The sequence below is a fragment of the Mesoplodon mirus genome (genome assembly GCF_964341445.2).
Source record: "Mesoplodon mirus genome assembly, chromosome: 5".
Lineage (NCBI taxonomy): Eukaryota > Metazoa > Chordata > Mammalia > Artiodactyla > Ziphiidae > Mesoplodon > Mesoplodon mirus.
The window spans coordinates 93,738,129-93,757,405 of NC_138980.1; the positions used below are offsets into that span (position 1 = coordinate 93,738,129).

Sequence of the window (19,277 nt, forward strand, 5' to 3'; positions counted from 1 at the left end):
GCAGGCAGAGGTTATCTATCTTTAGTAGTTAAATATGTCACCTTGGGCACTGTTACCCATGCCAACCAGTCAGTCCTTTCTGGTATTAATAATTACATTTAAAAAGAGATGACATTAAACTTTAGTTGTTTCTTACAGACCACCTTGAAAGGACCACTGACTGTTAAATGCAGAATAGAATGGTTGCAAATAGAAGAACATTCATTAGGAAAGGGACTAGGTTTTTATTCTTGTAAATATTTTTTTTAGCCTTCAGTTTCTTCCAACTGGTTTTCTGTTCAAAATTCAGTCTCTATTAACAGCCCCCTTCCTTGCCCCTTATCTGTTTAGAGTTCTCTTTATTCGCAACTACCAAGAAGGAGGGTTTGCGTTTTCAGGGCTTAAGACAGTATTCCATTTGCTAAGACTGAATCAAAATTTAAGATCTAAAGAAAAACAAGGACCTAATAAAAGAATATATCAAACCATAGATATGATGTTTTCAGAAGTGAATCTGAGTGGCAATTTCTGGCCTCATACCATAAAGCCTGTTGGATATCCACAATATGAAAATGCTGTAATCAATTACACAGGTATCAGGAACGACAAAATATATTTTCAGTGTCTGACTTCAAAAGCCCATACCCAAGATCAGTGTATCACGGATGATAAATTTAGGGGAGGCATTTATAGAGTAAATTTATATATATGGCCATTATCACCGACTCTTTTTTTTTTTTTTTTTTTTGACCGCACTGAGCAGCATGTGTGATCTTAATTCCCCCACCAGGGATTGAACCCATGTCCCCTGAAGTGGAAGTGCAGAGCCCTAACCACTGGACTGCCAGGAAATTCCCACCAACTCTTTATGCCTTTCAGGTTAATAAATCTGTTCCTGAATTCCTTACACATTCAGTTGTATCATATACATACCTGAAAGGGCTAGACTGTTCTCTAATTGTGCTGGTACTTTTGGTTTTTAGGAAGTACCAGCCAAGTTAGTTGTTATTCAAAATTTCTATCTGTTTCAGTTCCATTTTTTCACCTTCCCATAATACCAAATTTACCAAAGGTATAGCCAGATTAATTTTTTAATTCATCTATTTATTAGCACTATCAAATCTGGTTTCTGTTTTTATTTATCTAGTAAAAGTACTCTCTTAATGATCTCTACTGACTTCCTAAACATTAACTCTAATGATATTTTCACTGTGCTTAGTTTTTATCTCTGCAAGATGTACATTTTTGATCATGGTCTGCATCTTCAATCTATTCTTGCTTGGTATCTCAGTCTAGGATTGTTTGTTTGCATGGAACAGGCACACATTCAGCTTAACTGAAGCAAAAGAAAAATGTAATGGAAGGATGTAGGGCTGTCTTGTGGAACTTGAGAGTGGAAGGTATAACCAGGTCTCATTTATTCATTCAGTGTCTCTAAGAGACAATGGAGATAAAATGATCAACAGGTATAGTCTGTATCTATACTAGACTACAAACTCTGGCTGTACATCAGTAAATCATCCAACAAACATGGATCAGGGCTATGATGGTGAACATATTGCTATAAAACTACATACCCATAAAGAAGAGGCATATAACATTAACTAGTAGTACGTGACAGTTGTATTGCATAATACATGCTGAAAGACCATCATCTGTAAATCACACATAAATTAATACATAAAATATTCTCCATTTTTCCGACAGCCAACAAATAGAGCAATCCCTACCTATGCAGTACCCTTATTATCTAGTTAAATGGTTCCAAAATATATGGAATAAACAGTGAGCATGTTCTATATTCATTAAGTGGGATCAGAGGAAAAATTGCAAAGGAAAAGCAAACAAGATATAATGCAGACAAAGGCATATCATGAAAAACATGACAGAATACTAACATATCTTTTTCTAAAGCTCTGTGCTTTAGGGTATTTTGTTGTCTTGAACAACATTTCAACGAAAGCCACCTCTTGACTCCACATAAACTATCAACTCTGACATCAACTAATTAGAATTATTAGCTTATTATTTAAAATCCCTGAAGAGAAGATTGGATTGGCCTAGGGTGAGCCAGATGTCTATTGTGACCCTGTCAGCTATGGCCAAGGTAGGGGAGGATGGAGCCAAATGGTGCTAATGTCGAAGTTAGACCCACTGGCCCAGCAGGGACTATGAGTGATGAACAATTCTCAGAGAAAGAGTTTACACCCCAAATTGTACAAATATTTGAATTCCATTGTAGTATTTCCCTGAATCGCCTATCATATTTACCATTCTTTTCCTCTTGCCTCCTACCTGTAGGATTTGTCCAAAGATCTCCCTTGATTCTTTTTTCTCAGTACTCTTCCTCTTGAGATTTCATAGCTTTGAGTATGTAGGTGAATCTTAAGTCTTTATTTCCAGATCTTATCCACTTAATGTCTGCCTCACAAGTTCACTTAGATTATAGATCTCTCCACTTGGTTGTCTCACAGGTAAATCACAGTCAGTACATCCAGAATGGCACAGATCATCTGCCCAGATTTTTCCATCTAATTGTCTTGATGCCAACTCTCTACTACTAATCATGTTGGCTCAAAACCATAAGATTATCTCTATGTCCACCCTCACAATTTCTTTTCTTACATCTTGGTAGTCATCGAGCCCTATTGATTTAACTTCCAGCTAATCTCTCACATTCATTTACTTTTTGTCATTATTATTGCCCAAACTGTAGTTCAGACCTTTATTACTTACCTAAATTGTTCAAATAATTGTCCAACTTTTTATCAGTAGTCACTCCTCACTCCAAACCATTCAACATTGGACTTTAAGTTTAGTCATCCTGAAGCACAGCTGTAATCTCATCACTCTTCTGCTGAATAATTCTCTTATTTATCAAATAAAACTCAAAAGTCTATGTGTAATATAGAATTGGTGGCCACTGCAACTAAGAGAATCTAAAATAGCAATGATACTTAAAAATAGTTTATTTCTCTGAATATAGTCAGTCCAGAGCTGGTATGGTGATCCAGGATTTAGATTCCTTTTAACTAGCTGGTCTGCTACACATGACTTACTCTTGAGGGCATTTCATGTTCTATCCTGGCTGCTGAAAATCCAGACATCACAGTTGTGCTACATGCAGCAGAATAGAGGAAGGATAGAAGAAGGGTTTATACACTTTTTCAGGAGACTTCCAGAGCTCTCTGAATTTACTTATGTTTTATTGGCTGAAACCTTAGACATCTGTGCATACCTAACTGCAAGAAAGAATATTTTAGTAAGAAAGGGAGGAGAATAGATACTGATGTAGGTAGCTTTAAGTCTACCACAGACTACCATTCAATGCCATTTGTATGTGTCTCAACCTAACATTTCCATCTTCATTTCCTATCTTGATTTTAAGCATTCTGTCTCTATGCTACATTAAGACTGTTTTTTTTTCTTTGTTTCTACTTGTGTTAGGGTAAATTTGAAGTGACTATAAAAAGAGGTCTTAATTTCAGAGGCTTAAGTAAGATAGAAGTGTATTTATCTGACATATGAATCCAGTGGGTGTAGGCTGACAGGATAGCTCTGCTTTTGCGGTCAGTGAGAAACTCACAACCCTCATTATCTCATAGTTGTACTGATCTGCCTAATCAAAGCCAATTCAGCACCATTTTTGTATTCCAGTCAACTGGAAGGAAGAAAAGTTTTATTCTAGGGAAAGTGGCCTGTCTTTAAGTTAAAGGTGACCTGAAATTTGCATATATTGTATCTCCTCACAACCTGCCAGAAAGACTGGGAAATATAGGCACTAGCTGCGTGATCATGTGACCAGGAAGAAACAGAGAAAAGATTTTGAAAGGATAACTGCCATTCTGTCACATTCTAGTTCCTATCTTCATATCAAGGTACAGCTCAAGTGCCACTTCTGCAATAAAGCTTTTTTGAATCTTTAACCAAAAACAGTAATTCTTATAACTAATAGTTATCCAGTGCTGAATCTATGTAAGGAACTAGACAACGTGTTCCAGTTCATTGTTTTTCAAAATTCTGCAAATTTTGCCCTCATTTCCACAGATGGAAAATTATAGCTCACACAGAGTAAATGATTAAGCAAAGATTATAGCATCAGGAAGTGTTGGAATCATGACCTTCTGAACTCGCCACAGGATTTTATTTCCTTTTTTTTTTTCTTCAGTGTGTCTCCTTTATGTTACATCATTTGTGATTTGTCTCACTTCCCTCCTAGAATGTGAATTTACTGAGGCCAGGCCTGATTCCTCTCTTAGCCCTCATTATATCTAGTGAAATATCTTGTATGTGGGAGGCTTTCATTAAATGTTTATTGAACAAATGAATTGTCAGCTAAAAAAAAGTTCTGAATTCACAGATAACATAAAGTCATTTGGATTGATATCCGTGCAGTCAGAAGACTTTAGTATATTTCCCTTATATGAAATTGGCATGATGACCTTAACTCATTACCTTTCCACAGGACTGCACTTATATACTTACAGTAGATTACATTTATCTTTGTGAAATCCTTTGATAGTTTAAAGAAATTAGAATGTGTGAAGTTAAGATATATTTTCCTTTCACATGCCTATATTTACTTTTTCAAGTTTCCTTTTGCTTCTTATCATGGGTTGTATTTATCATTAAATAAGTATTAATTTGTATAACCCCTATTTGTGATGGGCAAGAAATAGTTTAAAAAGCTATATTTATTTCCTGTTAAATATTTATTGACATGAGCTGAGGGAGTCCAGTTAAGGTACTCAATCTCTGTACAGGAAGCTGGAAAGCATTAGCTTTCCATATTTTTAATGATTCACTACAGGCCTCAACCATACTGAAAGAGAATTGGCAAAACTAAAATTATTTATAAAATATATTCTAAGCATAGAAATTTTATTAGATATTATTTTTACCCTGAGGCTTTACTCTACTTTAAAAATAAAATGATACAAATGCATTTTTCTCTATATCCATTTTCCCTTGGATATAGTATATGTATTTGTGTGTTTGGAGTGTGTATAGTGTGTGTATTTGTGTGTGTGTGTGTGGGGCGCTGTGTCTTTGTGTGTTTGGAGGGGTTTCTGTGGTCGGTGGTAGGGAAATCTGCTTAAACGAGATGGTTTTAATTTGAGTTTCCCTATTTATGATGTTAATCATTGTTTCACATAGTTATTGGCCACATGGATTTCTTCTTTTGTCAATTACCTGTTTAAGCCTCTTCTCTATGTTTCTATTGTTTGGGAGTTCTTCATACATTCTGGTTATATTATGGATATGAGCCCTTTGTCAGTTGGATGTGTTGAAAATATGTTCTTTCCTTTGAAGGTTTGCCTTCTAATTCTCTTAGGATGTCTTTATATAGATATATTTACAAGCAGAGGTGGTAATCAAAATATTTAACTATTGATATAGTGTGGAGATTGATAAATCAGAATAGTGTGCACCTACTAAATATCAGGCCTATGTACAAGGATTTAAAAAAATTACAGCATCAGTTAGCATGGCCAAAATTATACTGGAAGTGATGGGAAGTGTCAGTCAATAAAGACATTGTTGCATTTGTTGGGTACATCCATACTACTGCATGTTAGGATCAGTTGAACTTTAATGTCTGATAAATTTAATGAAGAAAGCATGCTACAGTGTTGCATACATGGTTCTATTTACTAAAAACAGTACACATAGGTTGGTTTATATTTGTGAGTATTGAGAAAGATATGAAGGATACACACTGACCCATTAATCTTGGCTATTTCTAATGGGTAGAATTGGAGATGGTAGTGTTGGGATGCATCCCTGAATGTTTGGTTTGTTGTAAACAGCACTGTTATGTTAATACTTTTAAAGAATCTAATTTCTAACGAAAATTAGAAAAATTTAAATGGATAAAGGGACTATCTTATTCCCATAGTACTCTGTACAAATGGGAAGACTGAAGCTATTTTGGACACTTCGCGAAGAGTAGGTCCATGTCCATCAAAGATATGTCATCCCAGATGACTCCTGAGAAGAGTTTTCAGCCAATCTTTACCATATACATCTAACCTCATATCTCCAAAAGCAAGATAGCAGGTAGTCAAGAATGAAGTTATTCATTTCAAATGCCCAATTCTAGCAGACTTTGTGAGTTCTAACACCTCAACTCTTCTGCTATACGCTGCTTGAGGGCAAGGTTGTTTGTTGGTTTCACCATTGTAGCCCAGTTCCAAGGTTAGTAGCACCTGATACATAGAGATAGTCAATAAATGCTTACTGATTGAATGACTGAATAAATGCCTACTTTAGGGTGGCAGTTAAAGAGCTGGTCATTTCATTAATTGTTCTTCACTGGGATATCTATTTGGCTCTAGTTTACAGAGCATCATGGTTTTATCTCTGCTTATCCTGTGATCATGTGGCACTGTGATTACTTTTACATACATCTGGCTTCCCAATTGGACTATGAGTCACTCAGAGGCAAAATTTGATTTTTATTCATGTTTTTTTCCTATATGCCACAGAGCAACTAATTCAGTAAATTATAAATACAGTAAGTTGTTGAAAGATGTTTTATTTTCTCAGATCACTCCTTTTAATCGTGTGACTCCAACAATTATTTTATCACATAAACAACTCATTGACTCTACTACCCATTTTCTATTCCTCTGATATCACTTTTGATTCCATGCCATTTTAAATGCCATGATACATCATTATAATCACTTTACTCATTCTCTTGCATACAGCCTCAACTTTTCTCACTTCTCTTTGAAATACTTGTCTACCCTCTCTACACTTTGCCCATGGAATCCTTTCCATTCACAAGACTTTAAATGCCATATGTGTGCTAATGACTCAAAAATTGATATATTTAGCCTGAACCTTTCCCCCAAATTCAGACTCATATCTAACTTCTTACTCTGCATCTCCATTTGGATGGCCATGGTCATCTCAAACATAACATGTCCAATACTGAACTTATTCTCTACCCTCACCTCAAATCTGCTCCTCTAGCAACCTTTCCCATCTTGGTAAACAGCAATTCTTTCCTTTCCGTTACTCAGTTCAATCATGACTCCTTTTTTTTTTTTTTTTCTTCCCTCTCATGCCTATTTCTAATTCATTGGGCAGTCTGGTTGGAGCTAATGTCAAAATATATCCATTATCCAAACTCTTCACTTTAATTACTTTGCTATAATTCTGATCCAAGCCAAATTACCTCTCAGCTAAGTGTATATGTGCTCTCTCCCTTGCTACCTCCCCACACTCCAGCTCTCAACACAACATCAGAATGATCTTGTTAAAATATAAGTTGAATTATGCCACTCATCTTATCAAAACCCTGCAATAGATTCCCATCTCACCCAAAGTTAGTATGGCTCCTTGTCACCTCTCTGACCTTACTACATACATCTTTTCTGTCCTGCCTACTTTACTTCAGACACAGTTCGACTGATTCCACTTGCACGGAGCTTAAATTGAACCAACACTGAAATACGTGAGGAGTTAAATCAGTCTTCCACATAATGAAGCTATGCTGGATTTTTTTCAAAGGCTACAAAGTTCTTCAATATCATGAGAATTATATTTCTCAATCCAAGAGTATGATAAGATCAATCTAGGAGACATACACAAACACACACACACACACACACACACACACATATATATACATAAATATTTTTACTGATTTTTGTGTGTGTGAAACTTTCTCATTAAGGTAAAGTGCTTTTTCAGAAAATAGATACACTTAGCCACTGGATGTTTGATTAATTAAAATTTGGAAGTGATAGCTATAATTATTGATTTTTTTTCTTTTTTGGTTTAGGCCACCATTTTCAATCACAAAAGAATTCATCTTGAGACCCAACCAAACAAAAAATCCAAAAGAGGAGGAAGAACTGTTGGACATAGCTAGAAAAAACCTTATCAAATGTAAGGTAATGGCACACTATTGATTACTAAGTATGTGAACTTTCTCTTCCAGTTGGTGGATAATTACATGTTCTAAAATATTGAAAGAAAAAGATAAGAATACACCTTTCTTTAATCATAAGTAGACATAGTTAAAAATACTAATGCAAATTAAAGTTAAAACTTATGACCAAATTATTCAATGTCAAATGGCTTTTTGGATGAAGATTCTTCATAAATTATTGGAGAATATAGTTGTTGGCACTAATCCAAGAGCCTACAGCAAAATATCAACGGCTGGTAAATAAATTTTTGTTTATGAAAATTACACTTTTTACTAAAAAATGTTAACTGATATATGATGTTTCCTAAAGAGGAAAGAAGGGTCTCCTAAACATTCACTAGACATGCACAGAGTACTCTGTTCTTTCTCTGTAACAAACTATTCACCTAACTTGTAGAAAATACATTCTTTAAGAATATGTCATTAATTCACAAAATTTCAAACACATATAAAAACAGAACAGAAATTAAAATAAGTCCTGTTTTACCTTTTCTTCATTAGATCCAGTTTAAGTTTTGGCAGAGATATAATATACATATGATTTTGCTTTAACACTAGATAACTGGTGAAATAAAAGCTGCACAAAACTGAAGCATAAATTAAGCCAACTTTTTTTTTGTGGCTGTTATTTCCCAGCATTTTGGCTCATGACTGACCATATATTTAAAATTTTTTAAAAAATCCATGAAAAAAGTTGATTAGAAAAAAGAATATACTTTATTAGCTTTGCATGCAGATAGTTGCCAGCAGGTACATTCATCAGTGAGTTTCTCTTCATTTGGCCAACTGGGGCAGCCCCAGGAATGGTCACATTAATATAAGGGGGGAAATCTTCATATCTCTTTTATGTTCACTAACTTCAGTCCATCCACAGTGAAGTAGCCGGAGTTCTCCAGAAAATTTGCATCAAGCTATTTTTTTCAATATAGTTACCCTTTTAAAATCAGAGATGCATTCTCTTGGTGAGGAAATGAGACAGAAGTAATCCCTAGAAAGAAAGAGTGAAAATTATTTTCAGCAGACACTAATATTACTCAGAATATTAACATTCTCTATATTTTAACACTAATACAGTTTACATAAAATGTCAAAAAATAAATATAGGGGCCTCCCTGGTGGCGCAGTGGTTGAGAGTCCGCCTGCCGATGCAGGGGATGCGGGTTCGTGCCCCGGTCTGGGAGGATCCCATATGCCGCGGAGCGGCTGGGCCCGTGAGCCATGGCCGCTGGGCCTGCGCGTCCGGAGCCTGTGCTCCGCAACGGGAGAGGCCACAACAGTGAGAGGCCCGCATACCGCAAAAAAAAAGAAAAAAAAAAAAAAAAAAAAAAAAAATAAATAAATATAATAAATGCAAAAATATACAGCTTTAAGAGCATCAGCCTCATAGAATGACTTTCAGAATAAGGGATAATACAAATAAATAAGTGAATAAATAAAAATGAAAATAAATGATAAAATAGTAATAAATAAAATTCAAATAATAGAATTAATAATAAAATATAAATAATAATATATCAATCATATATATATATAAATAAATATATAGATAGATCAATAAAACAAAGAGCTGGGCTTTTGAAAGGGTAAACAACATCAACAAACCTTTAGCCAGACTCACCAAGAAGAAAGAGAGAGGACCCAAATAAACAAATTGAGAAATGAAAGAGGAGAAATAACAACTGATACCACAAAATATTCACAAGAAAATACTATGAACAGTTATATGCCAACAAAATGGACTACCTAGAAGAAATTGACAAGTTTCTAGAAACATACAGCCTACTAAAACTGAGTCAGGAAGAAACATAATTTGAAGCGACTGATCACTAGACCCTGAAATATGTAATAAAAAACTCCCTGCAAACAAAAGTCCAGGAGTAGAAGGCTTCACTGGGGAATTCTGCCACACCTACAAAGAAGAACTTATACCTATCCTTCTCAAACTCTTCCAAAAAACTGAAGAGGAGGGAGCATTCCCAAAGTCATTCTCTGAAGCCACCATCACCCTGATGCCAAAACCAGACAAAGACACTACCAAAAAAAAAAAAAAAAACAACAAGAAAATCACAGGCCAATATCTTTGAATATAGATGCAAAAATCCTCAGCAAAATATTAGCAAACTGAATCCAGCAACACATAAAAGGATTGTACACTATGATCAAGTTGGAGTCATCCCATGGTCACAAGGATGGTTCAACATATGCAAATCAATCAATGTTTTAAACCACATCAACAAGAGAAAAGATAAAACAACAACATGGTCATTGCAGAAAAGCATTTGATAAAATTCAACATCCATTCCTGATAAAAACTCTCACCAAAGTGGGTATAGAGGGAGCTTATCTCAACATAATAAAAAGCCACTTATGACAAACCCACAGTCAACATAATACTTATTGGTGAAAAGCTGAAAGCCTTCTTGCTAAATTCTGGAACAAAACAAGGATGCCCACTCTTACCAATTCTATTTAACAGTGTTGGAAGTCCTAGGCACAGCAACCAGACAAGAAAAAAAGGTATCCAAATTGGAAAGGAAGAGATAAAATTGTCATTGTATGAAGATGATATGATACTCTATATAGAAAACCCTAAAGACGCCACACAAAAACTATTAGAACTGATAAATGAATTCAGCAAGGTAGCAGGATACAAGATTAACATACAGAAATCTGTTCCATTTCTTTACAGTAACAAGGAAATATCAGAAAGAGAAAGTAAAAAAAAAAAATCCCATTTAACCTCATGTCAAAAAAAATACCTAGGAATAAACCTGACCTAGGAGGTGAAAGACTTACATGCTGAGAACTATAAAACATTGATAAAGGAAATTGAAGATGATTCAAAGAAATGGAAAGATATCCAATGCTTTGGATTGGAAGAATTAATATTGTTAAAATGGCCATACTGCCCAAAGCAATCTACAGAATTAATGCTATCCCTATCAAATTACCCATGAGATTCTTCACAGAGCTAGAACTCAGAATCCTGGAATTTACATGGAACCACAAAAGACCCAGAATTTCCAAAGCAATCCTGAGGAAAAAGAACAAAGCTGGAGGCATAACCCTCTCAGACTTCTGATAACACTACAAAGCTACAGTAATCAAAAACAGTGTGGTATTGGCACAACAGACATATGGATCAGTGGAACAGAATAGAGAGCCCAGAAGTAAATCCACACACGTAGAGTCAATTAATCTTCAATGAAGGCGGCAATAATATACAATGGGCAGTCTCTTCAACAAGTGGTATTGGGAAAACTGTACAGCCACATGTAAATCAATGAAGTTACCCTCACACCATAAACAAATATAAACTCAAAATGACTTAAAGACTTAAATATAAGACATGACACCATAAAGCTCCTAAGAGAGAACATTGGCAAAACATTCTCTGACATAAATTATACCAGTATTTTGTTAGGTTAGTCTCCCAAGGCAATAGAAATAAAAGCAAAAATAAACAAATGGGACCTAATCAAACTTATAAGCTTTTGCACAGCAAAGCAAACCATACACAAAATGAAAAGATAACTTGTGGACTGGGAGAAAGTATTTGCAAGTGATGCAACTGACAAGGGCTTAGTTTCCAAAATATACAAAACAGCTCATACAGCTCAATATCAAAGAAACCCCAAACAACCCAATCAAAAAATGGGCAAAAGACCTAACTAGATGTTTCTCCAAAGAAGATATACAGATAGCCAACAGGCACATGAAAAGATGCTCAACATCACTAATTGTTAGAGAAATGCAAATCCATACCATAGTGAGGTATCACCTCACACTGATCAGAATGACCATTATCAAAAAGTCTACAAATAATAGATGCTGGAGAGGGCATGGAGGAAAATGAATCCTCCTACATTGTTGGTGGGAATGTAAATTGGTGCAGCCACTATGGAAAACAGTATGGAGGTTCCTTAAAAAACTTAAAATAGAGTTACCATATGATCCAGCAATTCCACTCCTGGGCATATATCTGGAAAAGATGAAAAGTCTAATGCAAAAAGATACATGTACCCCAATGTTCATAGCAGCACTATTTACAATAGCCAAAACATGGAAGCAACCTAAGTGTCCACTGACAGGTGAATGGATAAAGAAGATGTGAGATATATATATATATATATATATATATATATATATATGAATATTACTCATCCATAAAAAAGAATGAAGTATTGCTATTTGTAGCAATATGGATGGATCTGCAGATTATCATACTAGATGAAGTAAGTCAGACAGAGAAAAACAAATATCATATGATATCACTTACATGTGGAATCTAAAAAAATAATACAAATTAACTTATTTACAAAACAGAATCAGACACACAGACATAGAAAACAAACTTATGATTACCAAAGGGAAAAGTGCCAGGGAGGGATAAATTAGGAGTGTGGGATTAACAGATACACACTACTATATATAAAATAGATAAACAACAAGGACTTACTGTATAGCACAGGAAACTATATTCACTGTCGTGTTATAACCTATAATGGAAAAGAATCTGAAAAAGAATATATATTTATTGATGTATATGTATAACTGAATCACTTTGCTGTACACCTGAAACTAAAACAGTACTGTAAATCAACTATATTCAATAAAAAGAAGTAAAATATTAATAAATTATAAATAATAAAATAATAGAATAAATAAAATATAGATAATAAAAATAAATATATATTAAATTTAAAAGCTGTACATTTTTGTTTGCCTCTTTTATCTTCCCCATAACAGAGGAAATTGGGTCTCAAAACCTTAGGTACTAGGAGGCATGTGCATCTTCCTATGACATGGACTGAAGTAGTATATCTGGCTCAGTGCAAAGGAGAAATCCAAGATGGTATGTCCTCTAACTAAGCTCTTCTTAGTTACCGTAAGTGTTTTCTAGATTAGCAGTGAAGGCATAATTTGACAACTTTAATATTTAGAAATTGTGCAGGAGCCAAGGAAAATCTACCTTTCTCTATTGAAATACCTGATAATGTTTCATTATGAAAGGTCCTTTTGTAATTTTGAATTTATGAATTTGGCTGCTCAACTTTTTAATTATGAGATTGTTTTAAAAACTTTTGCTCAGCACAGTCTTTATTGCTTTTTTCTAAAATTAGTAACTAATTAAAAAGTAATATAAAATGTCATTTAGTGATTTTCAATAACACTAGGCACTATACTTTAGAGAAATTCGTTTCTGCATTTTATAATTCTTACTCATAAAACATTAACCAAATGGCCATTTGTTTTTCACTTGTTTTAAACAGCCATTTTACTCATTACCTTTTCATTTATCACTTATTTCTGTCTCCTTTTAAACCACCCTCCAACCAATCTAAAAAAGACATTAAAAAACATTATTTTTAAGGAAATAAAGTTTCTTCTATATTATTCTAAATTTTATGTGTATGCCTTTTAAAATGAGTTTTAGAATGTTAACCATATGAGGTCAGAGAGTATTTTCCCTTATAAATTGGGTTTTGTAGTGCTATCTGGAGCTTTCAAGCAACAGGAAGAATAAGAATGATTTTGTATTTAACTTGCCTTTATGACACTTCATCACAGTGCTGTCCACAACCTGACCCTATTAAATGTTTAAATGATATTGAAGTAAACAATCTTGGCTTACCAACAACCAGCAGCCCCTTGCTCTTCTTTGTCAATTAAACCTCAGTTTTGTTCATGAAAGCGCCTCAAAATCTTTGTATAGGCACATTCTTGGAGATATTGTGAGTCTGGTTCCAGATTACCATAATAAAGTAAATATTGTAATAAAGCGAGTCACATTAATTTTTTTGTTTCACAGTGCATGTAAAAGTTATGTTTACACTATACTGTAGTCTATCAAATGTGGAATAGCATTATGTCTGAAAATGTACATACATTAATTAAAAAATAATGTTGTTGGAAAAGTGGCACTGATAGACTTGCTAGACACAGGGTTGTCACAAACTCTCAATTTGTAAAAAATACAATATCTGCAAAGCATAATAAATCAAAGTGAATAAGATGAGGTATGCCTGTAATGACGTGAGGTGCAATGTTCTGTAGGGCCTTAGCGCTATATTCTTCCTTGTTCAGCTCCATTGGGCCTTATTTCCTCTGCTTTGATTTTCTAGTCTTCTACTTTTCTCTTCTTTAGCACTTATCTTGAGCACTGTCTTTTGTCATCCAGTTCTGTCCTATTTCCCCACCATTATATATGTGGCCTCGTGATCTATTTTGTGTCGGGTGGAAGAGGTGGAGCTCCTAGGGCATTTCTCTCTCTCCTTGCCTCTTCCCCCTCCCCACCCTCCGCCACCTCTGTAGTCTCTCCAGCTTAGTGACTTCCGAGTAGTTGAATGTCCTACATGGCAGCTTAGAATTACAAAGGTAGTATCTTGACAACGAGGTAGAGGGGGCAACTGTATTGCCTTTTCTGATCGAGCCTTGGAAGTCACACAGTGTCACTTCTGCCACATTCTATTAGTTAAAGCAGTCACAAGGCCTGCTCAGGTTCAAGGGGAAGGGGGTGTAGACTTCACCTCTTGATGGGAGGGATGTCAAAGACTTTGTGAATATTTTAAAACCACAATGTGGTCTTGGTGACTGAGCAGATAGTTAATTAGAAGACTTAATTGTAGTATGTAGAAAAGCAGCATAATTTATAAATTATACTTTTTAATATTTCAGAAGCTTTAAATATGCTTTATGCTTCCCTGGACCATGCTACCTTTGATTACGATCATCTGCCTGCCTTATTATTTTTGCGGAATCAGTTTTATATAGACTCTGTTGTGATGCATTCCTAAAGACGTACTTATACTCAGTTGAAATAAAGCTTGCAAAGGTAAGTTTTAAAATAATTTTAATGTGTTTTAATTGCTACATGTAGTACATCTAGCCACATGATATCTGTTTCAGGAGCTAAACAGGCCATTTGGTTTTATTACAGAATATTCTCGTTTGGTAGCTTATTTTAATCTCCTCTAAATGTGGACATTACATTATTGCTTGATATGCAGATGGAGATAGTTTGAGAAAATACAGTTTCACCAACTATGTAAGAAAATAACATTTAATTAAAAATCAAGTTTGCACTTATTTCTGAGTATATATAGCTTTTCTCCTCTCTCTATTTTTTTTTAACATCTTTAGTGGAGTATAATTGCTTTACAATGGTGTTTTAGTTTCTGCTTTATAACAAAGTGAATCAGCTATACATATACATATATCCCCATATCTCCTCCCTTTTGTGTCTCCCTCCCACACTCCCTATCCCACCCCTCTAGATGGTCACCGAGCTGATCTCCCTGTGCTATGTGGCTGCTTTCCACTAGCTATCTATTTTACATTTGGCAGTGTATATATGTGAATTCCATGCTCTCACTTCATCCCAGCTTACCCTTCCCCCTCCCTGTGTCTTCAAGTCCATTCTCTACATCTGCGTCTTTGTTCCTGTCCTGCCCCTAGGTTCTTCAGAACCATTTTTTTTTTTTTTTAGATTCCATATATATGTGTTAGCATACGGTATTTTTTTTCTCTTTCTGACTTACTTCACTCTGTATGACAGACTCTAGGTCCATCCACCTCACTACAAATCATTTCTTTTTAAGGCTGAGTAATATTCCATTGTATATATGTGCCACATATTCTTTATCCATTCATCTGTCGATGGACACTTAGGTTGCTTCCATGTCCTGACTATTGTAAATACAGCTGCAATGAACATTGTGGTACATGACTCTTTTTCAATTATGGTTTTCTCAGGGTATATGCCCAGTAGTGGGAATGCTGGGTCATATGGTAGTTCTATTTTTTGTTTTTTAAGGAACCTCCATACTGTTCTCCATAGTGGCTGTATCAGTTTACATTCCCACCAACAGTGCAAGAGGGTTCCCTTTTCTCCACACCCTCTCCAGCATTTATTGTTTGTAGATTTTTTATGATGGCCATCTGACTGGTGTGAGGTGATACCTTATTGTAGTTTTGATTTGCATTTCTCTAATGATTAGTGATGTTGAGCATCCATTCATGTGTTTGTTGGCAATTTGTATATCTTCTTTGGAGAAATGTTCTCCTCTCTATTTTAAGGATTGCTAAATGCCACTTTTCCATTTAAAAATGCTGACTGATAATTCTTAAACTGTTGCCCGATTTGAGAAGATGAGTTGTTCTCTCAGTATTCTGTGTCATTTTAGAGCCATAAGATGGGAAACTATGTTTATGTAGCTCATGTTTCATAAGGTCCTAGAAAACATATGGTTCTACTTCCTGTGATGATCAAGGTTGCCTGCTGCAAAATTTATTATTAGTCAAAGAAATTTAGCTTAACTAATGGTTTTATAGCAAAGAAAAGCAAGAAGAATAATTTTAAGAATAAAGAAATATATACATATGTCTATATCTCAATTGACATGTATGTGTATATATATCATTTGAAACTAAGTATGGTATTATTTGCAAAAATATATTTTTTCCTTATTTAATTTTGTTTATGAACTGTTAGAAAATGAGCATGAAGATATTCATGAGTCAGCCACAGCATTTTTGGAAGATATGTATTTCAGACCTTATAAATTAGGCCTAGATCTTCTCTGATATGTTTGGAGGTAAAAGACTTATGGACACCAGGCAGGATACAGAGAACACATAACAGAAATTGAACATGCAAAGAACTGATGCTTTGCTAGAAGAACAGGAGGCAAAGAGACAAGTAAAATTATAATGTCTTTTTCTTCTTTCCTCTTTACTTCCCAAACTGTTCATTATGGCAGTATTTAAGAGCTTATATTTATATAATCATTTTGGGATTTCAAATTTATATATGATACAAAAAGATGGGTATATTAGTTTATGATGGAAAAAGAGTGGAGTGGAAAAACAGAGAAAGTGTGGCCTTTCCTTTCCTTCTCAGCCCCTTTACTGAACGTTTTCCATTTTTTGCCTTTTATATTTCTGCCAGCAATAAAAATGGCTATAAAATAAAGTTTTTGCCATTGCACATATTGCTTATAATTTACGTATACCATGGATTCATTGAATTTTAAAAAGATGCCTGTATCCTCTCATCTGGATGTTTAGACTATTTGCATTGCACAATGATCAGTGCTTTAGCTATATTAGACATAATAACTTATTTAATCTTTGCAAAAGTCCTAAAAGGTAGGTGCTATTATTATCCACCATTCCACAGACTAGGCATTGAGAGTCTAAGTGAATTACCCAATATCTCAGCAGAGAAGATTTTGAAACCCACAGTCCAGTGGACTCTCAGCTATGATTCTACTCATTTACCTTGGCTGTCAGATTTACTAATTTTAGTGCTTACTTTTTATTGTTCTAGATAATATAAATTAGCTAGTAGAAATCAGCATGCTTTATAAGTGCCTTTGATTTCAGGCAAGAAGCCATTTCAATTATCCTCCTTGTCTTTGTAGGAATTTCATTATATATCTAACCGTCAGTTGGAAACTTCCCTTTTGATCTCTTCTTGTTGACAGAATGGTATATTTAATGGTATTGCCATAAAGGCATTACTCACCTTAATATGTACCATTTTGTTTCTCTTTTCACAAAGAAGTATGTAGCTCAGGGTTGGGAAGAGCCAGAAATACCTGATTCCCTAATATTACTTACTTTCCAATTTTGTGTGCATTCTTTCCTCATTGTTTTCCTCTGAGTGTAGAATCTTAATTGCTGATGTCTACTTATTAAAGTATAGGAATAACATATAAGCAACAGTAGGTTTAATATATTTTATTTTTATTTATTTTTAATTAATTAATTAATTAATTTTTGGCTGCATTGGGTCTTTGTTGCTGTGTGCGGGCTTTCTCTAGTTGCGGTGAGAGGGAGCTACTCTTCGTTGCAGCGTGTGGGCTTCTCATTGCAGTGGCTTCTCTTGTTGTGGAGCACGGGCCCTAGGCACATGGGCTTCGGTAATTGTGGCACGCATCCTCTAGAGCGCAGGCTCAGTTGTTGTGGCACACGGGCTTAGTTGCTCCACAGCATGTGGGATTCTCCTGGACCAGTGCTCGAACCCGCGTCCCCTGCATTGGCAGGCGGACTCCTAACCACTGCGCCACCAGGGAAGCCTGGCTTAATATATTTTAGATGGGAATATAAGCAGTGTTCTTCAAGCTTCTATAAAGAACATAAAACACATCACTAACTATTACAATGTAATACATAATAAATATTATTCAGCATTTCTATTTCACGGTTAGATAACAGAGAAATGAAGATAAGAAAAGATGAAAAGAGAAGGAAAGAAGGGGTGAAAGAATAAAGGAAGAAAAGACAGGGGAGCAGGGAAAGAAACTGACAAGCAGAAATTTACTCTAGGAGGCAAAGCTTAAGTTGTCAACCTACAGAGAGAGTATCTACACAAATGAAACATGAGGACAAATGCATAGAAAGTTACAGAATTCCTTAGAGATAAAGACTGGCATATTTTTCAACAAAAATCTGGCTTTTCAGAATATTACAGATGAAAGGTTATAAAACCATTTTTCCAAGCATAGTTGTATAGAGTTTCACTTCTGGATAAAGTGAAACTCATGACCAAATTGGTGTATAATACAGCAGTTTTGCAAACTGATATGTTGATTATGTATTTTTCTCTGCAGACCCACTTTAAAGTTTTAAAGTATTGCTTCCAATATCCTTCTCTGATCCCTTGCAAAATCTTAAATTATTTTTCTTCTGATGAATTTATTATTTCCAACTTTAACATGCTCACTTAGAGTATTGCAATATTCTTTTAAATGATCTGTTGATCTCCACTTCCTTCTCATCTAGCTTCAGTCTTTTGGAGAAGCATAGTACTATATCAAAGTGCTTTATATGAAGAGATCCCTTGGCATGATATAAACATTTTATTTTTTTTATTTTTAAAAGTCGATAAATGGTGCATGTTTATAATTTATGGATGTATTTACAAATATTCATGGTGCATTCTTAGAATTTATTTTAATGATAGAAGTTTTTGATAAAAATATTTGGGGGCTTCCCTGGTGGCGCAGTGGTTGAGAGTCCGCCTGCCAATGCAGGGGACACGGGTTTGTGCCACGGTCCAGGAAGATCCCACATGCCGCGGAGCAGCTGGGTCCGTGAGCCATGGCCGCTGAGCCTGTGCTCCGCAACGGGAGAGGCCACAGCAGTGAGAGGCCCGCGTACCGAAAAAAAAAAAAAAAAATTTGGAAATCACTGCTGTAACAGAAAGTTCATGTCTTTTGATGCAAAACACACATTCCTGGGTTTGAATTCCAGTAATGCTACTTATTTGCTTAATAGTTTTGGGTGAAGCACTGAGACTTGGTAGAATCATCTTTTGAATTTAATTTTATTTTTTTACATGTAGATC

At 35.0% G+C, this 19,277-nt stretch overlaps 1 protein-coding gene across 1 annotated transcript in view; it reads left to right on the top strand.

Annotated features, from left to right (window-relative positions):
- Positions 1-19,277, top strand: part of TMEM232 (transmembrane protein 232) — a gene marked incomplete at its 5' end in the record, with an annotated part of 240,883 nt that overhangs the window by 9,508 nt on the left and 212,098 nt on the right. The window contains 4 exon segments of the mRNA XM_082621232.1: positions 7,775-7,886; positions 12,674-12,779; positions 14,603-14,674; positions 14,677-14,759. Of these exon segments, the coding sequence (XP_082477358.1) occupies positions 7,775-7,886; positions 12,674-12,779; positions 14,603-14,674; positions 14,677-14,759 (373 nt within the window).